The 25,198-nt window shown below is 43.8% G+C and overlaps 1 protein-coding gene across 6 annotated transcripts in view; it reads right to left on the reverse strand.

Moving 5' to 3' along the window:
- Positions 1-25,198, reverse strand: part of eif2ak4 (eukaryotic translation initiation factor 2 alpha kinase 4) — a 160,777-nt gene that overhangs the window by 111,049 nt on the left and 24,530 nt on the right. For all 6 annotated transcript variants that reach the window (XM_041213972.1, XM_041213966.1, XM_041213967.1 and 3 more), the window contains 2 exons: positions 20,049-20,222; positions 2,419-2,499 (listed from right to left, as the gene is read on the reverse strand). In XM_041213972.1, the coding sequence (XP_041069906.1) occupies positions 2,419-2,499; positions 20,049-20,219 (252 nt within the window). In that variant the 5' untranslated portion in view covers positions 20,220-20,222. The remainder of the gene's footprint in view (positions 1-2,418; positions 2,500-20,048; positions 20,223-25,198) is intronic.

The raw sequence follows: 25,198 nt of genomic DNA on the forward strand, positions 1-25,198 counted from the left end.
ACACCACACCCCACACCCCACACCCCACACCCCACACACCACACACCACACACCACACAGCCTCGGTGTCACTATGGCTTGGAGGGGAAAAGAAATCTAATTGTGATACAGTAAACCTGGGTGGAAGCATGCAGGTGTGGATGTCAGGCAAGGACAAGAATTAGCCACCACTGCACTTCCCCATCCCACAGTGGTCATTTGATCCATTGGTTCTGTGTCCTGGCTATCTCTTTAAACTTGAGCTGAGTACACTAGCCCATTTCCCCTTTTTCCAAAATCCCTTTGTATATCTTCTCAAATACTGTTCTGTAATTTTGTACATCTATCACTTGGAGTAGATCTCCACGAAAACTAGCGATGTCACAAGTCTTGCAGTCAAGAGCCTACTTATTAGATAACATAATAAGGGAGAGCAGATTTATATAGTTTTACATTTGCCACTCTAGATTGAATGGCCTTCTCAAGCCCATCTTGGCTGTGCCGGCCCTCTGAAAGGGCTATCCAATTAGTACCACTTCCCTGCTCATTCCCCAAAGTCCTTTTCAAGTATTTATCCAATTCCCTCTTGAAAGTAACTTTTGAATCTGCTTCCGCCATGCTTTCAGGAAGTGCATTCCAGATCCACAGCAGCTGGAGGAATCTGGGAGTGACTACTGCACAGTCCTTGTGGAGGCGAAATCCCATCAGCACACTGAGGATCCTCTCCATCATGCTGTGTGGCATGAGCGCCATGTTAAACAATATAGGATTAGAACAGATCTAGCAGTTCAAAACTGGACAGCCAAGAGACGATGTGGGCCGCCATCAGCAGCAACAACAGGATTGTATTCAACCATTCTGTAACCTCATGGCCCCACAAATTCCCCAATCTGCCATTGCTATTAAGCCAAATAGCACCATTTTGATTCAACGACGAGTGTAGGAAAACATGCTGGGAGCAGCACCAGGCATTTCTAAAAATGAGATGCCAACCTGGTGAAGCTAAAAGATTGCAAACATGCTAAGCAGCGAATGCAGAATTCAATAGATAGAGTTAAGCAATCCCACAACCAACAGATCAAATCAAAGCTCTGCAGCCCTGCCAAACCCACTTGTGAATGGTGGTGGATAATAAAGCACCCAATAGGAAGAAGCAATGATGGCAAAGCTAAACACCCTAATGCAAAACACAAGACTAAAATCTTCAGCTAGAAGTAATGAGTGGATGATCCATCTCGGCCTTCTCCTGAGGTCACCAGCATCACAGATGCCAGTCTTCAGCCAATTCAATTTATTCCATATGAAATCAAGAAACAGCTGAGTGCTCTGCATATAACAAAGACTGCAGGTCCCAATAACAACCCAGGTGTAGTACTGAAGACTTGCATTCCAGAACTAGCCATGTTCCTAGCCAAACTGTTTCAGGACAGCTGCAACACTGGTATCTACTTGATGATATGGAAAATTGCCCTTGTATATCCGATCCACAAGAAGCAGGGCAAATCCAATCCAGCCAATTAGTGCCTCATCCCAGGCTCAATCATAAGCGAAGTGATGGAAGATGTCATCAAAAGTGCTATCAAGCAGCACTTACTCAGCAATAACCTACTCATCAATGCTTAGTTTGGGTTCCAGCAGGACCGCTCTGCTCCAGACCTTGGTCCAAACATGGACAAAAGAGCTGAATTCCAGAGGTGGTGCCTAAAAATTGGGGACAATACTCCAGCTGAGGTCTAAGCAGCAATTTGAGTTAGCATAACTTCTTTGCTTTCAAATTCTATACCTCTATTTAGAAAGCCAAGGATTCCATTGTCAATTTGTCCCATCACCTTCAAAGATTTCTGTATGTAAACCTCCAGCTCACAGTATTCCTGCAACCCCTTTAAGATTTACCTTTTGTTATTGTTGCCTCTCCACATTCTTCCTTCCAAACTACATTACTTCACATGCTTAATTGTATTAAATTTCATTTGCCATGTGTTCACCTATTTCAGAAGTCTGCCAATATTCTCCCGACATCGACTGCTATCCTTCTCACTGTTTACCACATTTTGTGTCATCTGCAAACTTTGAAATTTTCCCTTATGTACCCAAGTTCGGGTCATTACTATATAACAAAATGAGCAGTGGCCCCAATACAACCCAAGGGGCACTGTTGTATACTTCCCTCTATTCTGATAAAACAACCATTCACCACTCTCCACTTTCTGCATCAACCAATTTCGCATCCATGCTGCCACTGCTCATTTAATCCCATGGGTTTTTGTTTTGATAACAAATCTATTACATGGCTCTTTATCAAATGCCTTTTTAAAGTCCACGTAAACAACATCAACCACGTTACCATCATCAACCCTCTCAATTCTTCATCAAGAAGTCAATCAACCTTCTCATCAACCTCTCATGAAGCAGAATCCTGAGGAGATATCCACTACGTACCTGCTTGGCCAACTGATTTAGTTTCTTTGCATCTCTCTTCTCCTCTTCGAGTCTCTGTATTTCTTCAAGAATTTGACGTTGCTTCAAAAAAAAAGTTTAAGAATCTTATTATTTTTAATCATATTAGAAATTGATCATGAGTCTACAACAGGGATGCAGGATTTCCGTTATCTGCAGACACTGGAGAAGCTGAGGTTGTCCTCAAGCGAGAGGAGCCAGAGTTAAAAGAGCATGAGAAAGGGTGAGATTGAGCACGGAGCCGGAGAGTTAAAAGAGCGTGAGAAAAGGGAGAGAGTGAGAGAGGAGCCAGAGTGTTAAAAGAGCATGAGAAAGGGTGAGACAGAGTAGAACTGGGGAGTTAAAAGAGTGTGAGAAGAGGCGAGACTGAGAGCGGAGCCGGAGAGTTAAAAGAGCAAGCGAAGTAGCAAGACTGAGAGCAGAGATGGAGAGTTAAAAGAGCACGAGAAGGGGCAAGATTGAGGGCGGAGCCGGAGAACATAAGGGCAAGAGAAGGGGCAAGCCCAAAATTGGAACCAGAGAGTTAAAAGAGTACGAGAAGGGATAAGACTGAGAGCGGAGCGGGAGAATATAAGAGCGCAAGATGGGGTGACTCGGAGCAGAGCCAGAGGGTTAAAAGAGCACGAGAAGGGGCGAGGCTGAGAGCAGAGTGGAGAGGAGAATTAAATGAACAGGAAAAGGGGCGTGACTGAGAGCGGAGCCAGAGAGTTAAAAGAGCGCAAGATGGGGTGAGACTGAGAGTGGAGCTGGAAAATTAAAAGAGCGTGATAAGGGGTGTGACTGAGCACAGAACCGGAGAGTTTAAGCAAGCGCAAGAAGGGGCAAGATTGAGAGTGGAGCCAGAGAGTTAAACGAGCGCAAGAAGGGGCAAGATTGAGAGCGGAGCCGGAGAGTTAAAAGAGCGCGAGAAGGGGCAGGTCTGAGAGCCGGGGAGTTAAAATAAGTAGGTGATGCTGGTGGGTCTCAATCTGTGGACTGACCAGATTCGGAGAAAATCAAGGGTGACATCACAGGGAACCAGGTAAGTGATAGGTTGGTGAGTATTTTACTCCTTCCCTGTTTCTAACTCTTTCACTGCGTAGGAACAAGTTCTTGCTAAGTGGTCAAGGTCTATTCTATTCTTAAGGTTTAAAATAGTTCAGGAATTTGTGATAAGATTAGTAAAGATATAAAAGAAAGTAAATAATTGAATAAAATAATTAAGTATTTAATTAAAGCACAGGTGATGTGTCATGGCTGCAGCATGTGGGAGCTCCTGGATACCAGTGTTATCGAGGGCAAGCACGCCTGCAGTAAGTGTCTGTGCCTTGAGGAGATTCGGCTCAGAGTCATTGAGCTGAAGGCTGAGCTGCAGAAACTGCGACACAGCAGGAAGGGGGAAAGTTACCTGTATACTTTGTACCAGAAGGCGGTCACACCCATTAGGATAGGATCTTATGATTTGTAAGGTGGTCAGGGACAGCAGGATGTGACTGTAGCTGAGGCAGCTGACGGGACCCAGAGGGCAGGAGTGCTGGAGTGTCAGCCTCTGCAATTGTCCAAAAGGTTTGAGGTACTTTCAGCTTGTTTGGATGAGAGTGGGGGCTGCAGGGTGAATGAGCAGGGTATGGGAAGCCATTCAAGTGCGGAAGCAAAAAGGAGCATAGTGGTAATAGGGGACAGTATAGTGAGGGAGATTGACACTGCTCTCTGTAACCAGGAGTGAGAGTCCAGGCAGCTATGTTGCCTGCCTGGTGCCAGGGTTCAGGACATTTGCTCAGGGCTGGAGAGGAACTTGCAGTGTGACAGGAAGGATCCAGTGGTCATGGTCCATGTAGGTACCAAAAACATAGGCAGGATAAGGAAGGAGGCTCTGCAGAGTGAGTATGAGAAGCTATGCACCAAATTCAGAAACAGAACCTCAAATGTAATAATTTATGGATTATTACCTGAGCCACGTGCAAATTGGGATAGGACAAATAAGATTGGAGAAATGAATGCATGGCTCAAAGACTGGTGTGGGAGAAGTGGGTTCCAGTTCATGGGGCACTGGCACCAGTATTGGGAAAAGTGGGATCTGTACCTTTGGGACGTCTACACCTGAACCATGCTGGGGCTGATGTCCTCGCGAGCTATATAACTAGGAAAGTAGAGAATGTTTTAAAATGAATAGTGGGGGCAAGGGATCAAAATTGGGAAGATGTAGCAAACCAAAGAGTAGAGACATGGGAAGAGGGAAAGGTATTAATAAGGGAAATGATAAACAGAAGGGACAGAGAGTACAAATCTAAGAGTAAATCAGCATATAAGGCTGGATGTTTAAGAAAAGGATAAAACTAAAGGCTCTGTATCTAAATGCACGTAGCATTCCAAACAAAACAGATGAACTGACAGCACAAATAGAAATAAATAATTATGATCTGACAGCCATTACAGAAACATGACTACAGGATGACATAGATTGGAACCTGTATATTGAAGGGTATGCGACATTTAGGAAGGACAGGGAGTTAGGAAATGGTGGAGGTGTGGCTCTGTTAATTAATGATGGTATTAGCACATTAGAGACAGATAACCTAAGTTCAGGAGACCAAAATATAGAAGTAGTTTGGGCTGAGATGAGAAATGATAAAGGCAAGAAGTTACTCATGGGAGTGGTGTACAGGCCCCCCTAATTGTAACATGGTAGGACAGAGTATAAAAGAAGAGATAATGAGAACTTATCAGAAAGATACAGCAATAATCAAGGGTGATTTTAATCTACATTTAGACTGGAAAAATCAGATAGTAAAGTTGGCATAGGTGAGGAGTCCACAGAATGTTTCCAGGGTAGTTTCTTAGAACAGCACGTTCTGGAGCCAACCAGAGAACAGGCTATACTAGATCTGGTATTGAGCAATGAGATAAGATTAACTGATAACCTCATAATGAAGGCAGCAGCAATCATGACATTGTTGAATTTTACATTAATTTTGAGAGAGAAACAAGTGCATCCAGGACTAGCATGTTAAAAGTAAATAAGGGCCATTATGAGGGCATGAAAGCAGAGCTAGCTAAAGTGAACTGGCAAATGAAGTTAAGGGATAGGTCAATAGAGGTTCAGTGGCAAACATTTAAAGGGATATTTCATAACACACAGAAAAGATACATTCCAATGAGAAAGAAAAATTCCAAGGGTGGGGACCCACCATCCTTGGTTAACTAAAAAAGTTAAATACTGTATCAAACTTAAAGAAAAAGCATATAATTAAGCAAAGACAGGTGGCATGTCAAAAGATTGGAAAGAATATAAAGGACAGCAAAGAATGACAAAAGGATTAATAAGGAGGGAAAAAATAGAGTATGAGAGAAAGCTAGGTAGTAAGATGGATAGTAAGAGTTTTTCTATTGATACTTAAATAAGAAAAGTTAACAAAGTGAGTGTTGGTCCTTTACAAAGTGTGTATGGGGAACTGATAATGGAAACAACATAAGAAATAGGAGCAGGAGTAGGAAAGAAAAGCAAAATATTTTTTAAAAGGTGTTCGAGATTCCCCCACTAGTGGAAACATCTTCTCAACATCTACCCTGTCAAGCCCCCTCAGAATCTTGTACGTTTCAATAAGATCACCCCTCATTCTTCTAAACGCTAATGAATAAAGGCCAACCTGTCTAGCCATTCTTGATAAGTCAATTCCCTCATCCCAGGAATCAGTCTAGTGAATCTCTTTTGAACTGCCACCAATACCAGTATATCCTTTCTTAAATACAGGGGCTAAAACTGTACAACAGTACTCCAGGCGCAGCCTCACCAATACCATATACAATTGTAACAAGACTTCCCTATAGGCCAAAATTCCATCTGCTTTCTTAATTATTTGCTGCATGTGCATGCTAACTTTTTGTGTTTCATGCACAAGAACACCCAGATCCCTCTGTGCTGCACTTTTTTGGAGTCTCTCTCTATTTAAATAATAGTCTGATTTTTGATTTTTCCTACCAAAGTGCATGAGCTCCCACCTTCCTACATTAAACTCCATCTGCCAAGTTTTACCCACTCACACAACCTGTCTATATCCCTTTGCAGTTTCCTTACGTCCTCATCACAACATGCAATCCCATCTACTTTTGTAGAATCAGCAAATTTGGATATTGCACTCTGCCCCCTCCTCAAAGTCATTATAATGGATAGTAAATAATTGAGGCCCTAGGACTGATCCTTGTGGCACTCCACTAGTTACATCTTTCCAACCTGAAAAAGACCCATTAATCCTGGCTCTCTGTCTTCTGTGTGTTAACCAATCCATGCTAATACATTACGACCATTACTGTGAGCTCCTATCTTGTGCAATAACCTTTTATGTGGCACCTTATCAAATGCCTTCTGGAAATCCAAATACACTATATCTACTGATTCCCCTTTATCAACTCTGCTTGTTATATCCTCAAAGAATTCTAGTAAATTTGTCAAACATGATTTCCCTTTCACTGAACCATGTTGACCCTGTTTGATTGCGTTAAGCTTTTCTAAATGTCCTATTTCTTCCTTAATAATAGACTCTAGCATTTTCCCCAGAGACAGATGTTAGGCTGACTGGCTTATAGTTTCCTGCTTTTTGTCTCCCTCCCTTCTTGAACAGGGGCATCACATTAGCGGTTTTCCTATATACTCGGACCCTCCCGGAATCCAGTGAGTTCCAGAATATTTCCACCAATGCCTCCACTATCTCGGCAGCCACTTCCTTTAAAACCCTTGGATGCAGGCCATCAGGTCCTGGCAGCTTGTCTGCCTTTAGAACTATTAGTTTGTCAAATACTTTGTCCCTCGTGATAAAGACTGTTACAAGATCTTTCTTCCCATTGGCTCCTTGTTTATCTGATATCTTTGGAATATTTACAGTGTCCTCCACTGTGAAAACAGATACAAAATATTGGTTTAAATTATCTGCCATTTCCCTGTTCCCCATTATCAATTCTCCAGTTGCATCCTCCAAGTGTCCCACGCTCACTTTAGTTACTCTTTCTTATTATATATCTGTAGAAGCTCTTGCTGTTTGTTTTTATATTTCTTGCCAATTTACTTTCATAATCAATTTTCCCCCTCTTTATTAGCTTTTTATTCATCCGCTGGTGGTTCCTTAAAAATTCCCAATCCTTTGGCCTACCACCAGTTTTCGCCACTTTGTATGCCATAATTTTTGATTGGGTACTCTCCAACTGCCTTCGTTAAGCACGGGTGGTTCATCCTTCTCATCGAATCCTTCTTTTTGACCCGGATAAATTTATGCTAAGCGTAATGAAATATCTGCTTAAATGTCTGCCACCACTCATCCACTGACCTTCCCCTTTGTCTATTTTCCCAGTCCGCTTTAGACAATTCTTTCTTCATACCTCTCTAATTGCCCTTATTTGAGTTGAGGATACTAGTTTGAAACTTGAGTTGCTCACCCTCAAACTGAATTTAAAATTCTACCATGTTGTGATCGCTACCCCCTAGAGGATCCTTAACTATGAGATCTCTTATTAATCCTACCTCATCACACATTGCTAGATCTAAAATAGGCTGTTCCCGAGTAGGTTCTGCAACTTATTGCTCTAAGAAACGATCTCTGATGCACTCTACAAATTCGTCCTCCATGTCATCCCTGCCAATCTGATTTCTTCAGTCAATATGCAGATTAAAATCACCCATGACAACTGTAGCGCCCTTCTTACACACCTCCATTATTTCCCGATTTATACTTTGTCCTACAGTGAGGCAACTTTTCAGGGGCCTATAGACAACCCCCACCCATGGCTTCTTCCCCTTGCTATTCCTTATTTCCACCCAAACTAATTCCACATCACGATTTATTGCACCAATATCACTACTCACCACCGCACTGATACCTTCATTTATTAACAAAGCTACCCCACCTCCTTTTCCTTTTTGCCTATTTTTCTGGAATGTCAAATACCCTTGAATATGAGTTCCCAGTCTTGGTCACCCTGCAACCATGTCTCTGTAATGACTATCAAGTCATATCCATTTATTTCTAATTGCGCCGTCAACTCATCTATCTTGTTACAAATGCTGCGTGCATTCAGATAAAGAGCCTTTAGCTTTGACTTTTTACTATCATCACTCATTCTGGTTCTAATTTCTGCTGCGCTATTTTGCTTATATTTTCTGCCCCTTCCTGTCACACTTTGAAAGTAGGGAAATGGCAGATGAATTAGTGTTATTAGTGAAGGTGGGGTACCTTTGTTAATAAAGGAAGGTATCAGTGTGGTGGTGAGCAGTGATATTGGTGCAATAGATCATGATGTGGAACCAGTTTGGGCGGAAATAAGGTAGTGTTGTGTGGCACTACCACCATGCTAAATGGGATAGATTTTGAAAACACCTAGCAACTTAAGACTGGGCATCCATGAGGCACAGTGGGCCATCAACAGCAGCATTGTGCTCGAACACAATCTGTAACCTCATGACATGGGACACCCCCCTACTCTACTGTTACCATCAAGCCAGGGGATCAACCCTGGTTCAATGAAGAGTGCAGGAGGGCATGCCAGGAGCAGCACACCAGGCATGTCTAAAAATGAGGTGTCAACCTGGTGAAGCTATAAGACTTGCATGCCAAACAGCAAGTGACAGACAGAGCTAAGCGATCCCACAATCAACGGATCAAATCCAAGCTCTGCAGTCCTGCCACATCCAGCCGTGAATGGTGGTGGACAATTAAACAATGCACTGGAGGAGGTGGCTCCTTAAATATCCCCATCCTCAATGATGGAGGAGCCCAGCACAGCAGTGCAAAAGATAAGGCTGAAGCATTCGCAACAATCTTCAACCAGAAGTGAACGGATGATCCATCTTGGCCTCATCCGGAGGACCCCAGCATCACAGATGCCAGTCTTCAGCCAATTCGATTCACTCCATGTGATATCAAGAAACGGCTGAAGGTACTGGATACTGCAAAGACTATGGGCCCTGACAACATTCCGGCAATAGCACTGAAGACTTGTGCTCCAGATCTTGCCGCGCCCCTGGTCAAGCTGTTCCAGTACAGCTACAACATTGGCATCTACCCAGCTATGTGGAAAATTGCCCAGCAAAAAGCAGGACAAATCCAACCTGGCCAATTACCACCCCATCAGTCTACTCTCAATCATCAGTAAAGTAATGGAAGGGGTCATCAACAGTGCTATCAAGCAGCACTTGCTTAGCAATAGCTTGCTCACTGATGCCCATTTTGGGTTCTGCCAGGGCCACTCAGCACCTGACCTCGTTACAGCCTTGGTTCAAATATGGACAAAAGAGCTGAACTGCCAAGGTGAGGTGAAAGTGACTGCCCTTGACATCAAGGCAGCATTTGACCGAGTATGATATCAAAACAGGAATCAATGGGAATCGGGGGAAAACTCTCCACTCGTTGGAGTCATACCTAGCACAAAGGAAGATGGTTGTGGTTGTTGGAGGTCAGTCATCTCCACTCCAGGACATCATTGCAGGAGTTCCTCAGGGTAGTGTTTTAAAGCCCAATCATCTTCAGCTGCTTCATCAATGACCTTCCTTCCATCATAAGGGTCAGAAGTGGGGATGTTCGCTGATGATTGCACAATGTTCAGTACCATTCACAAATCCTCAGATACTGAAGCAGTCCATGTCCAAATGCAGCAAGACCTAGACAATATCCAGGCTTGGGCTGACAAGTGGCGAGTAACATGCACACCACACAAGTGTCAGGCAATGACCATCTCCAACAAGACAGAATCCAACTATTGCCCCTTGATGTTCAATGGCATTACCATCACTGAATCCCTGACTATCAATATCCTGGGGGTTATCATTCACCAGAAACTGAACTGGACTAGCCTTATAAATACTGTGGCTACAAGAGCAGGTCAGAGACTAGGAATCGTGTGACAATTAACTCACCTCCTGACTCCCCAAAGCCTGTCCACCATCTGCAAGGCACAAGTCAGGAACGTGATGGAATACTCCGCACTTGCCTGGATGAGTGCAGCTCCTACAACACTGAGGAAGCTCGACACCATCCAAGACAAAGCTGTCCGCTTGATTGGCATCACATCCACAAACATTCACTCCCTCCACCACCGACGCGCAGTAGCATGTACCATCTACAAGATGCACTGCAGGGATTCACCAAAGCTCCTTAGACAGCACCTTCCAAACCCACAATCACTAGAAGGACAAGGGGAGCAGATAGATGGGAACACCACCACCTGGAAGTTCCTCTCCAAGTCACTCAGCATCCTGACCTGGAAATATATCAACATTCCTTCACTGTCGCTGGGTCAAAATCCTGGAACTCCCTTCCTAACAGCACTGTGGGTGTACCTACACCACATGGACTGCAGCGGTTCAAGAAGGCAGCTCACCACCACCTTCTCAAGGGCAACTAGGGATTGGCAATTAATGCTGGCCCAGTCAGCGAAGCCCACATTCCGTGAGTGAATTTTTAAAAATTAAGCAGTTTTTTTTTTTGCTTTATCTTCACTATAGAGGGCACAAGTAACATCCCAAAAGTAGCTGTAAATCAGGAAATGGAAGGGAGGGGGGAATTCAGGAAAATTACAATCACCAGGGAAGTGGCATTAAGCAAATCATTGGGGCTGCGGGCTGACAAATCCCCAGGTCCAGTTGGACTTTACCCTGAGGTCTTGAAAGAAATAGCTAGAGAGATAGCTATGCATTGGTTTTAATTTTCCAAAATTCCCTAGATTTGGGGAAGGTTTCATTAGATTGGAAAATAGCAAATCTATCTCCTTTATTCAAAAAGGGAGACAGAAAGCAGGAAGCTACAGGCAGGTTAGCCTAACATGTGTCATGGGGAAAATGTTAGAAGTTATTATTAAAGATGGTATAGCAGGGCACTTAGAAAAATTCAAGGCAATCAGGCAGAGTCAACATGGTTATGTGAAAGGGAAGTCACCTTTAACCAATTTATTGGAGTTCTTTGAAAGTGTCACATGGATAAATGGGACCCGTGGATGTAATGTACTTAGATTTCCAGAAGGCATTTGATAAAGTGCCACTTCAAAGGTTATTGCGGAAAACAAAAGCTCATGTATAGGGGGTAACATATTGGCATGGATAGAAGATTAGCTAGCTAACAGAATGCAGAGAGCTGGTATAAATGGGTTGGCAGGGTGTGACGGGTGGTGTGTTACAGAGCTCAGAGTTAGGGCCTCAGCTTTTTACAATTTATATAAACGACTTGGATGAAAGAACTGAAACAATGGTTGCTAAATTTGCTTCCAACACAAAGATAGGTAGGAAAGTAAGTTGTGAAAAGGAGATAAGGAGGCGACAAAGGGATATAGATAGGCTAAGTGAATGGACAAAGATCTGGAGATGGAGTATAACATGGGAAAATGAAATTGTCCATTTTGGCAGGGAGAATAAAAAAGGTTGTTATCTAAATGGTGAGATCGCAGAGCTCTGAGATTCAGAGGGATCTGGGAGTCCTAGTTCGTGAATCACAAAAGGTTAGTATGTAGGCACAGCAAATAAATAGGAAAGCTAATAGAATGTTATTGTTTATTGTGAGGGGAATTGATTACCAAATTAGGGAGGTTATGCTTCAGTTATACAGGACACTGGTCAGGCCACATCTGGAGTACTGTGTACAGTACTCATCTCCTTATTTAAGGAAAAAAAATGCGTTAGAAGCAGTTCGGAGAAGGTTTACTAGAAGAACACCAGGAATGGATGGGTTGTCTTATGAGGAAAGATTGGACAGGTTAGGCTTGTATCCACTGGAGTTTAGAAGAGTAAGATTGATTGAAACCTTTAAGATCCTGAAGGATCTTGACAGGGTGGAATTGGAGATGATGTTTCTTCTTGTGGGAGAATCTAGAACCAGGTGTTACTGTTTAAAAATAAGGAGTCGCTCATTTAAGACAGAGCTAAGATTTTTTTTTCTCTGAGGGTAGTGAGTCTTTGGAACTCTCTTCCATAAAAGGCGGTGAAAGCAGAGTCTTTGAATATTTTTAAGGCAGAGTTAGATAGATCCTTAATTAACAAGGGGGTGAAAGGTTATCAGGGACAGGCAGGAATGTGGGATTGAGGTTACAATCAGAGCAGCCATGATCTTATTGAATGGCAGAGCAGACTCGAGGGGCAAAGTGACCTACTCCTGCTCCTAATTTGTATGTTCATATGTTGAGAGGTTTAATAGAGGTGTTCAAGAACTATGAGGTACTTTGGTAAAGTAAGTAAAACAAAAACTGTTTCCACTGACAGAAGTTTCAGTACAAGTCAGTGAACAGAAATTTAAAACAAATGGCAAAAAAGCCACGGGATGAGGGTTACGGGGGTTGGGAGGGTGGAGCTGGAAGGGAGGAAGGCAAGAAAGAAATGAGGAGTTTCTTTCCTTACTCGGCAAGTTACAATGATCTGGAGTGCATTGTCTGAAAGGATGGTGAAAGTAGTTTCAACAGTAACTTTCAAAAGGGAATTGGATTTCTACTTAAAAAAGAAAACATTTCGGGAGAACAACAGCAGGGTGGGACTAATTGGTAGCTCTTTCAGGGAGCTGGCTCAGGCACGACAGATCAAATGAACTTAAGTTCTTCAGGCTTTTGGTACATCCCTACAAAAAGAGAATATCAGAAACAAGCAACTAAAAATACTGCCTGTGCAGATTTTCAGAAATTCTTGAGGTTCTTTAGCTTATATGAGTGACAGATATTCAGCTGACCAACAAATAAAAGTGAGCCTAAATGTTTAAAACTGAAATCAATCAGATGTTTTATTGTACAGAATAATTTTTACACAATGTGACTGAAACTCAGTAAGAGCTGGAGAAGGAAGTTGAAGACACACTGATTGAATTCCCAGTAAAAGGAAATCCAACACGTCATTTGCAGTCTTTTAACAAATTATGTAACGAGAATAAACCATTTCAGCCCATCAATCCCACACCTTCCTATATTATAATCTGCACCATCAGGGACTCTCCTCATGGAACAGAATGCATTAAATAAGGCTAAGGACTTCCTAAAATCCAATGGAAGTTGATCAAAAATTGTTACACAGTGCAGACCGAAGTACAGTTGGAAACAGAATGCTGCAGCATATTGGATTACATTAGTGCTTATCCTTACGCTTTGTTGCTAACCAGTGCTCATCAAGCTCCTTAGGGGTTTCAGTGCTTTGGAAGGGGCCTTTTCTATGCATCCACTACTTGTGGCTCTAATATTACAAATGTTTTAGTTTATATTCTCCACAGAACCATAGAAAAGTTACTGCACAGGAGGCTGCCATTCGGCCCATCTTGTCCATGCCAGCCCGAGGAAACGCAGGTGCCCTTTCTAATCCCACCTTCCTGCACCCGGCCCATAGCCCTGCAACTTACAGTACTTAAGGTGCAGATCCAGGTACTTTTTAAAAACAGTTTAGAGTTTCTACCTCTACCACCAACTTGGGCAGCGAATTCCAGACACCCACTACTCTCTGCATAAAAAAGTTCTTCCTCATGTCCCCCCTACACCTTCTGCCACTTATCTTGAATCTATGTCCCCTGGTTCTAGAATTCTCCACCAAGGGAAACAATTTTATCCTGTCCACTCTATCTATTCCCCTCATAATTTTATACACCTCAATCAAGTCACCTCTCAGCCTTCTTTGTTCTGAGGAAAATAACCTTAACCTATCCAATCTCTCCTCGTAGCTACACTTTTCTAACCCTGGCAACATTCTTGTAAACCTCCTCTGCACTCTCTCCAGAGCTATTACGTCCTTCCTGTAATGTGATGACCAGAACTGCACACAATACTCCAGTTGTAGCCTCACCAGTGTTTTATAAAATTCCAACATTATATCCTTACTTTTTTATATTCTATACCTCTGCCAATGAAGGGGAGCATTCCATATGCCTTCTTTACAATCTTGTCTAGTTGAACTGCTGCCTTCAGGGAACTGTGTACTTGTATGCCAAGTTCTCTCACTTCATCTACCCCTCTTAGTATATTCCCATTTATTTTGTAATCCCTGTAACTGTTTGACCCCCCTAAATTATGACCTCACACTCCAGTTCTAACAACTTTGTTACATTCCAAATCATCCAAAGTTTTAAATCCAAAGCAAAAATGCTGAAAATCTGAAGTAAAAACAGAAAATGCTAGAAATACTCAGCAGGTCAGGCAACATCTATGGAGAGAGAAACCAGAGTTAATGTTTCAGGTCTGTGAACTTTCATCAGGACTGGAAAAAGTTAGAGATATAACAGGTCTTCAGTAAGTACATAAGAGTGATTAAGTGACAAAAGGAATGATGTTGTAAGGCAAAAAGGGAAAGCAATGGGACAATAAAATGAACAAAAGATGGGTCTGGAAGAGCTGAAAATGACAAAAGCAGAATCATTACCAGCAAATCCCATCCAAACAAAAAGGTAGCAGTTATGATCTGAAATCTTCAAACTCACTGTTGAGTCCAGAGGCTGTAAAGTGCCTGTTCCTTGAACTTCCATTCAGCTTCATTAGGAAACCAAGACAAAGAAATCAGACTGGGGGTGGGGCAGAGAATGGAAATGACAAGCAACCAAAAGCTCAGGATAACACCTGCAAGCTGAATGGAGGTGTTCTGCAAAACAATCACCCAATCTGCACTTGGTTTCCCCAGTATAAAGAGAACCACATCATGAGTTGTAAACACAGAATACCAAGATGAAAGCAGGACCAATAGCTCGCTGCTTCACCTGGAAGTTGTGCTTGGGGCCCTGAATGGTGGGAAGCAAGTCAGTGAAGGGGGAGGTGTTGCATCTCCTACGCTTGCATGGAAGGTGCTAGAAAAATGGCCCAGGTTTTCATGGAGGGGGTGGTCCCTGGGGATTGCTGAAAGGGGAGGACTTTATCCTGCTTGTTGCTGGAGGAAAGATTTAAATACCTGGACCACACCTTTTAAGTCTTTTCTCCTGTCCAACAGATACTCAGCTCTGTGGATATAACATTGAGCCCAAAAGGTAGTCTAGGCACCCCATAATAATTTGCATTTATATAGTACCTGTAACAGTAAATACCCTTAGTTATTTCATCAGGTAAAATCAAATGTTGATCAATAGGAGAGGTAACTGAAAGTACATTCAAAAGGAGGGTTTTGAGGGAACTTTTAAAGGAAGAGGGTTGCTGTACAATGAAAGAGTTACGCATCCAACTTGCTCTGTCTAGACACAGACTCCGTCTTCCTCCCAGGTCACTGCTTCAGCTGAACTACACTGTACCCAACTTCAACATCCTATGTGACACTGAACCAAGCTTCCATCCCCATAACCAATCCATCACAAAGAGCAATTACTTTCACCTTCGTAACATCACCTAACTCCATCCATACCTCAGACCGTATACCGCTGAACCCTCCCTCCATGTTATTACCAGATCAGCTATTCCAATGTTGTCCAGGCCAGCCAACTACCTTCCACCCTTCATAAACATGAGCTCATTGAAAATTCTGCTGTCTGTATCCCTAACTCGCACCAAGAAACATTTATTCAACATTCCTGTGTGCACTGACTGGCAGCCAATACTTCAATTTTAAAATTCTCATCCTCATGTTCTGGGCAAGAGATGCAGAGGAAATGAGAAGAACATTTTTACACAGCAAGTGGTAATGATCTGCAAATCACTGCCTATGTGGGTGGTGGATGAAAAAACAATCAATGATTTCAAAAGGAAGTTGGATGGGCACTCGAAGGAAATATACTTGCAGGGCTACAGCAGAGAAGTGGGATTGACTGGAGTGCTCTGTGGGGTGCCGGCATGGACACGATGAGTCGAACAGCTTCTTATCATGCTGTAAATGACTGACTCAAATATCTCTTTAGCCCCTCCCACTCCCTACCTCTATAGCTCCTCAAGTCTTACAACCCTCTGAGCATTGCACATTCCTACAGCCTCTTGTATGTGCCCCACTTCCTTAGCATAATTGGCAGCCCTGCCTTCAATTGCCTAGGCCCTAATCTCTGGAATTTCTTCCTTAAATATCTCTGCATCTCAACCTCTTTCTCCTCATTCAGGATACTCCTCCTTTGTCAAAGTTTTTAGTCACCTGTCCTAATATCTTCTTCTTTGGCTCAATGTCAATTTTTGACAGATAATGTTCCAGTGCAGTGCCTTGAGCTATTTTACTATGTGAAGGGTGCTTTATAAATACAAGTTGTTGTTATTGAGTTCCAGAGAATAGGGCAGAGACTCCTGAAGACTTTAACCAAGGCTGTAAAGGATGCCTGAAGTGAAAGAGTTCCAAGAATTAAAACAGAAAATACTGAAACCGTGAGCAGGTCAGATAGTATCCACGAAGAAAGGCAGGGATAATGCTTCAGCTTGATGACCTTACATCAGAATGAGAAGCTGTTAAAGCTTGTAATGAGGAACAGAGCCAAAGAAAAGGGGCACGAAGAACAAAAACTACATGACCTATGTTAAGGGAGGACAGGAGATAAATAAATAACAGAACTAATAACGGTGCAATACAAGTATACTGTAATGAGAGAAATTAGGGAAATAAAAGATGTATCCAAGGGATAGAGGATGCGGTCATTGTTACAGCAAAATAGAAGGGGAGAAAAGGGTGGAAAATATAGCAAAGCAGAGATGGCGCCAGTAACCTGTATTACAATCCCCAGAGACTTTTACCAAGACATTTGAATTTGCCAGTGATCATTTTAAAGGATCAAAAGACAAGGTTTCATGCTTTAAGAGGGGAATTTTCGGGTCAGCGAGTGGGGGCTCGCCAACGTGTAAAATGACGCACAGTGATGTCGGGCGGGCATCCTGATGTCACTGTGAGTCATTTAGATTTTCAGTTCAGCAGACGCGCAGCCGAGTGGGCTGCACGCCTGCCAAACTGTCAAAGGCCTATTAAGGCCATTGAAAAAGCAATTAAAGTAGTTAAGAATGCTGCCTGTCCAACCTTAAGATTGGCAGGCAGACGAAGAGCCCAGGCGGCCTTCACATTTTTAATGAAACTTCATCCACGGGCAGGATGAGGTTTCATGAAGGGTTTATTAATTAAATTTTAAAATTTCAAATATTTGATAAACATGTCCCAGCTCATGTGACGCTGTCACATGAGGGGGACGTCTAAATAATTTTTCTCCGTCTTTAATAAAAACATTTATTCCGAACTTAATCTCCCTGAGGCGAAAGAGTGCAGGCTCCAACTCAGGGAATCCGCCCCCACCCGCACAGGGAGCACTCAGCGCTTCCAGGCATGCGTCACACTGGGCAGGCCTTAATTGGCCCACCCACATAAAATAGTGGCGCGGCCCTGATTGGGAGCGCCAATCAGGTTCACGCCCACCCCCGCACAACCCCCCTGATTGGGGGGGATTTCTGCCATAGAACTTTTGTTAAAACAAACTAAAATCAACAACCACTAAACATTAATTGGTAGGCAGCTAATACACCAAATTATAGAACAGGTATCCCCCTCTTTAACACAACAGGAAAAACCCATGCCGTGTTTATATGTTATACCACATTCGCCATAGGCAAGTAGCCTTAAGCTTAAAGTCCAACCTCTCCCAGTGGTAACAGGATCCCTTCTCCCTGCTTCACCACGGTGAATCTTCCAGTGTCCTTTTAACAAACTTTCCTTCAGTCAACCCTGAATGTAATCAAATGGACCCCTCATTCTAAGGTTCCAACTGGTGATTCCATTGTCTCTAAATTTCCACAATCCACGTTTCCTCAAACCTGGGTTCCATCCTCTTTGCTTGTTGATCACTCCAAAAGTAGTCCTTTCCTTCTGCTTGGCATAGCAGCAGCTGTTGTGGGTTTTCTTTTCCCAATTCCTTTGGTTTGACTGATTCTGAGAGTCTGAGAATCCGCAACAGTAAGGCCTGCTGCTGTTTCTTTTGTGTCCAGATGTTAAAGCTCGCACCTGACTGAATAAGTTCTGACCTGGGCCCCTGTCCCCATGGAAACCAGGGCACATGGACTTGTCACCATGCATCGTTCAGTATAACTTCACACTATCCCCAACATTCCAAAGCATTCTATTTTACCTTAAATTAAAAGATACAGTTTAAACATAACCGTCTTATAAAGAATCGCCAGCATAACATCTGTGAGCACGGTGAAAGAAAAGGGCAGGTCGACGCTAGTTATGCGTCCAGCTTGCCACCTGGGAGATTCCCATCTTGCTGCCTCACAACCTCCCCACTCCCTGAGGTACACTCATCCTACATTACTAAGACCTGTCGTCACAGAGAAAATGAGAGTTGTACTTAATGTCTGAAATTATTAAACTCAATGCTAAGGTCAGGGGATTGCAAAATGACTATTAGAAAGATGAGCTGCTGTTTCTTAACCTTATATAGATTTTTATTAGAACAATGTAGGAGAATAAGATCAGAAGTCTGTGTGAGAGTAGGACAAAGGATTAAAGTGCTAAGTGATCAGACATCCAGAATCGTATTTGTGGGACTGTAGTACTATCAGTGGAAATTCTATTCCTCGAAGAAGGGGAGGATAGAGATACACAAGTATAAAAGAGTTTGGGGATATTAGGGGCAATTTCCTGAATTTTGAGTGGGTGTGTTGTGAAAGGAGAGAGGAACATAACTATAATTTTTTTTTTGGGGGGGGGGGTGGTGGTTTGAAATACTCTCTGCCCATTCTCTACCTTTACCAGTCATACCTACCTCAACCAAAGTGTTGAATGTCAATTTCACAAATTCAGTTCACTTGAGACTCTGTCCAGTACATAAAATTACAAAACAAGTCCATTCAGCTCAACCAGTCCATGGTGCAGTTTACTCTCCATTTAAACAGTTCTAATCACATTTATCCATCCTGTTCCTTTTTCCCCTTCAACTGTTTTTCCTTTATCTTCTACCTCAACCACTCAGCCCGGAAGTGCATTCTACAACAGAACCCTACAGAATTTTCACATCCAGGAGTTTCAAGATGGAGTTCTCAACCTCTATTCATTAAACTTATCAAGTAACCCATTCTAATTAAAAGTAATGTTGAGATAAATCGTCATATTCAATCCAGCCCTGTTGAAAACACCCTCAAACCAGTAAGGAAACTGGATTCAGAATAGGCTCCTGCAAAACTGCGCCAGCCACCATGGAACATTCTACTGATAAACAGCCATATGTTTGTGTACTTTAAACTCACAGCTCAAGCTGCAGTGAGAAGACAAGGTCATACCAGAAGAGTAGCACTAGCTGGATTCTAATAATACTGATTGCTGAATATTCTTCTCATTGCATTGTAAATCTATTAAATGGCCAATCCAGTGTGCAACTGACTTAACTAGTTCATTCCATAGTCTAGGCTTTCCTGAAACAGCTCTTCTTATCCAGGGTGGCATCACAGAAAGAAGTTAAACTAAAGAGGATCAGTGGGAACTCTGCAGCCTCTGGCTGCTATCCAGCTTGTCGGAAATGAGCAAATATGTGGATATTAGATGAAGATATAATCTAGCTTGAGTGAAATTCATCACAATAATAGTCAAGCTGCCCTGAATATGGGCACTTGGGTGAAAACTGCTGTCTGCCTGTGGAAGCTGCCAATGAGTCAGCAGAGTTAAGAAATAAAATAAAGCACAGAGGAGGAACTAACTTGCAATTATCACAGCAAGGAAAAGTGTTAAAAGAAGGATGAGAAGATAAAGGAATAGATTATGCATCACACACCACTTTTTCATCATTCTTCTTTTTCTGCTCTATTCTGCGCTGTTCCTCCTGTGCTAGCCGCTGTTGCTGTTCCTGTTGGTTCTTCAGCATTTCCTCGTAAAAGGACTTGGAGGGAGGATTGTTGTTTTCACTGAGAAATGCCTGCACGTGATCCGCTAAGAGGAATATCATCACCTATAAGAAGGAACACCATAACACAGGGTTACAAGGAGCAACTCGTTCCTCAGGAAGGGCATTTGAGATGCCACAGCTATTTTACAAAATGTAGCACTTAGAAAGCATTATGTGCACATAGGCCAAATGTGTGAATGACCGCTGATGCCTCGCTATGTCGCTTGACTATGCTGAGGTAACCGATCTTGGGCATGATTGCAGCTAGGGCTTTGGTCTCAACTCCCCACATTTGGAAGGGGCAAAGTTACTGGATTGCTTTCCAATGACTCCTGCTGGAATATGAAAATGCACAGTTGTTGGACAGAAAGTGGCTCAGCTGCGATGCCTTTTCCAGTTAAATTGTCCACAGAGTACACATGGAGCTTGTATGTGAAGAATTTCTATTTGGATGAAGTAGGGTCCTCATTCCCTCCCAGCTCCAAACTTGTATCTCATCACCAGTCAATGACTGACAAGAAGGTGACTGGGTGAAAAAAAACAGCTTCAACATCCCTTTGTTTTATCTTGTCTGTGTTTATTTTTATTCACTGGTAGTCATAAATTTAAGTTCATTCTTCTTGATGTATCAGGTGATTTATCAGTAATAGCCTGGAAGCAGACTGACTGATTGCCACCTTAACTTTTCAGTCTTAGCTGGGAAAGGGAAATTTATAACTGGGGCATTCCAAAAAATAAGCAAAGTATGATCCAATAATTGTAAAATATATAAATTCCCATTGACTAACAGAGTAAACCATGTTGTAAAACTACTAACACAAATGTTGTTTGCTCTCTCCAAGCCAGCATGAAAAGTAGAAATGGCCCCAGTCTCTGCCACATACAAAAGCACTGGGAAACACGGCTACAATCATAACTTCATCACCTTACAATTATGTGAGCCTTTCTGAAAAGTGCATGTGCAAATGTTGGGTGGGGAGGCAGTGGCATAGCGGTATTATTAATGGACTGGTATTGCAGAGACCCAGGGTAATGCTCTGGGGACCCAGGTTCGAATCCCACCACGGCAGATAGTGAAGTATGAACTTAGCCAGTGGCACAATTGGTCAGCGCGTTTGCATGTTGACTGAAAGGTTGGTGATTTGAGACCACCTAGGGATAAGCTGTTGCAAATGTTGGGTGAGAGCAAAATAAGATTCATGATAAGGCAGCAGGAAGGGGAATTTAAATTCTGGAATAAAAAAAACTAGTCCCAGTAATGGTGACCACAAAATTGCAGAATTGTCATAAAAACTCATCTGGTTCACTAATGTTCTTTTGGGAAACAAATCTGCTGTCCTCACCCAGTCTGATCTTCACATGACACCAAACCCACAGCAATGTAGTTGACTTTTAACTACTCTCCAAAATGGCCTAGGGAGCCACTCAGTTGTATCTATATGTTACAAAAAGGTTGAAGAATAAAACTGGACTGACTGCCCAGCATCAACCACTGTAAACGGTAAGGGCACATTCTGCCCAGTCGAACCTTAATAATATCCAGGTACTTGTGCCAAATTTGGAAGAGCTGTCCCACAGACTAGTCAAGCAAAAGTCTGACATTGTCAAACTCATACCTTACTGCCAATTCCCAGACTGCTCCATCATCATTCCTGAGCATGTCCTGTCCCATGACCAAAAGACACCCACCAGAGATGGCAGCACAGTGGTATACAGTCAAAAGGGAGAGACCATGGGAGTTCTCTACATTAACTCCAGACTCCTTGTGGCATCAGATCAAACATCAGGAAGGAAACCTGCTGTTGATTACCACCAACCACCCTCTCAACTGATAAATCAGTACTCCACCATGTTGAACATCTCTTGGAAGAAGCACTAAGATTAGCAAGGGCACAGATTGTACTCTGAGTGGGGACTTCAATGCCCATCGTCAAAAGTGGCTTGGTAGCACTATGACTGGCCAAGTCCAGAAGGACATATATACTAGGTTGTGCCTACAGCAAGTGGTAAGAGAACCAACAAGTGGGAAAAATTTACTTGACCCTGTCCTCATCTGCTGCAGATGCATCTATCCATGACAGCATTGGTTGAAATGCACCACACAGTAAGCATACCCTCCACCATGCTGTGTAACACTACCACCGTGTGAAATGGGATAGATTCAGAACAGATCTGGCAGCTCAAAACTAGGCAGCCATGAAGCACTGAGAGCTATCAGCTGGAGTAGAAACGTGTTCACCACAATGTGTAACTTCACAGCCCAACATATCCCTCACACTACTAGGATTCAAAATAAATGGGAGCGGCAGGCAAATTCACCCCAAAACGTCACTAGTAGCCTGGTTAAAAAAAAGTGAAGACAGGGCGACAAATTCAAAGAAGGTCGCCCCATCTTTACATCATGGCTCCTCTGGTCTACTTTTAAAGAATTAAAATCACAGGCACAGAGAGCAGGAAAACAACATGCAGTTTAACTGATGAAGCAGCGACCGAGCCTGGAAGACAGAATCTGAGGAGCTGCTCCTCCAATCACAGATTCCATCTTTCCCATGTTACTGCTCCAGCTCCTCCAAAAGCAGGTTTTCTACCTCCCCACCTTGCTGCTCCTCCAGAGGCAGAAGCTATGATTGGAGGAGCAGCAAGGTTGGGAAGTGAGGAACCAGTCATGGGAGGAATAAAACAGGAAATGCTGGAAAAGCTCAGCAGATCTGGCAGCATCTGTGGAGAGAGAAAGAGAGGTCACGTTTTAAGTCCATATGACTCTTCTTCACAGCTTCCTCAGTCAGTCATTGGAGGAGCTAGAGCAATTGGGCGGAATTGTCCATGCCGACTGGTGTCAGACATGTTCGGTGGCATAAGCAGACAAATATGGCGAGAAGGCCAAAAATCGGTTCCATGTCGTTGTGAAACCAGTTTGCGATCATCCACTCAGCCCATCGATGGCGGGCCATGTTTCCCGCCAACAGACATCGGGAACCTCATTCTAATACATCAGCATATCTTTATAAGGCTAGCCCGCTAGACTCATTCCGCCCCCCCCCTCACCGTGATTGCATGCCAAGTTGTTTCACAACAGCATATAAAAGGGGTGCACTTGGCAGGCTGCACTATGATGGAAACTTGGAGGTGAGTCCACAGTAATGTTGTGGAGCACTCGCGAGGGACGCCTGTTGGACTTTAGGTTGAGATGCGTTGCTGGTGGAGTGGGGGCAAAGGCTGCCCCGCAGTTGTGGCGACTTTGGGGGGGGGGGGGGGGGGGGGGGCGGGTAGCGCACAAGCACCTGTGGGGTCGGGGGGGGGCGAGGGAAGCGGCCTCATATACAAGGGACACCTTGCATAAAGTTACCATTCCTCTGCAGCTGAGACAGTTCAAGTGCTGCCACATTGATATGATTGGAGTCATGGCTCTAACTTATCTGCCCACTCAAGCAATGCAGAGGCATCAAAGTGCCACTAAGTGCTCCAGAGCTTTTCATGCCCTGGGTACAGACTGCAAACTAATAAGTGTTTTGGTGGGCTGCAGGACAGTTGGGCGGCTGAGCATGTTGTACAATCTGCTTGCTAAAGCTGGCTGTGGAGCACTCACTGGTGGAGGTGCACACAGCCCTTTGCAATGTCATCATCCCAGTTTGGACTACTCTCCACCATGGTTCAAGCTAACAGTGGAGCTTTGCAGCGCGGATTAGGAGAATGCCTGTGCCTGAAATGGGTGCACCTCATGAAGTCCAATGGCAAAGCTGCTGCCAAACAGGTGCAGTGGGGTGGAGGAGGGTGGGGTTTCAGACAGCCACGCAATGCACTAATCTCTGGCCATTCAAGTGATGGCCAGCACTCTCCAGCATGCATAAAAGGGGCGTTCAGACTTAACCAAGACAGGTTCTTAGTACACATCCTGCAGGCCTGCACACGGTTTCCAGGGAGTGTGCACAACTCCTACATTCTCAATTGGTCTCGGATCCCTGACATCTTCCAGGGTACACAGGATGCAAGGATGGCTCCTCGGGGACAAGGGCTACCTGCAGAGGATGTAGCTAATGACACCCATGCGGCGGCCTCAGACTGCAGCAAAGTGAAGGTATAACAAGGCTCATGCTGCAACTCACAACTTGGTAGAGCAAACCATGGGGATGCTGAAAACGAAGTTCCGGTGCCTGGGCCGGTCTGGTGGAGCCCTGTAATATAGTCACACATCGTCGTCACCTGCTGCGCCCTCCGCAACCTGGCACTGCAACCTGGAAAGGAGCTGACTGAGGAGGAAATGCAGGAGCTGGTGATCTTCTCTGATGAGGACAACATCAATAAGGATGAGGGTGAGGAGGTCCTCAAAGGCAACGATGATGGTGATAAGGCCCTCGCACTGGCCAGACGAGGCAGGCATGCTCGGAAGGCCCCCATAGCTGCCAGATTTGTGGAGAATGATGGTGACATGCAGTGAGGAGACACCATAAGATCTTCACATTGCATCTATGAATGTTTGACTCCAATCTGGCTTCTGGCAGCGCACATGCCCTCTTCTGTCATGGAGGCACAGTGGACGCCCTAATAGACTCTCCATTGCAAGAGGATGATGAGGACATGCAGTGAGGACACACCATAGATCTTCACATAGCCTCTGAGAATGTCTGACTCCTGTCTGGCCGGGGGCAGCTCGCTTGCGCTCTGTGATCAGGGTCACATCATGGAGATGCAGCCATGAAACTTTAAAAGCATCTGATCCTTTGTCCAACTTCAGCACCTGACCCCTTCAGGAGCAGAATCACTGGTCACAGATGCTGAAAAGATGGGAGCCAGCCCCACCTTAAAGGTGCTGAGAGTACACAGAGAGAATGATGGAACGCTGCGACGCCTGCCCATAATATTCTGGCAGAAAGGCCTGGCACCGTCGAGGTGCAGGCATCAGTAATGTGTCCAGGGAGTGTGAGGCTGGACCACCACTTTGGTTTGAAGGCTGCACAATGCAAAGGGAAGAGGCCCTGGACTGAGATACCCGCCTTTATCTTCTGCAGAAAGGTTTCACATCTGACTGACACGAACATTGC

Source organism: Carcharodon carcharias, chromosome 20, assembly GCF_017639515.1.
Source record: "Carcharodon carcharias isolate sCarCar2 chromosome 20, sCarCar2.pri, whole genome shotgun sequence".
NCBI classification, from domain to species: Eukaryota; Metazoa; Chordata; class Chondrichthyes; order Lamniformes; family Lamnidae; genus Carcharodon; species Carcharodon carcharias.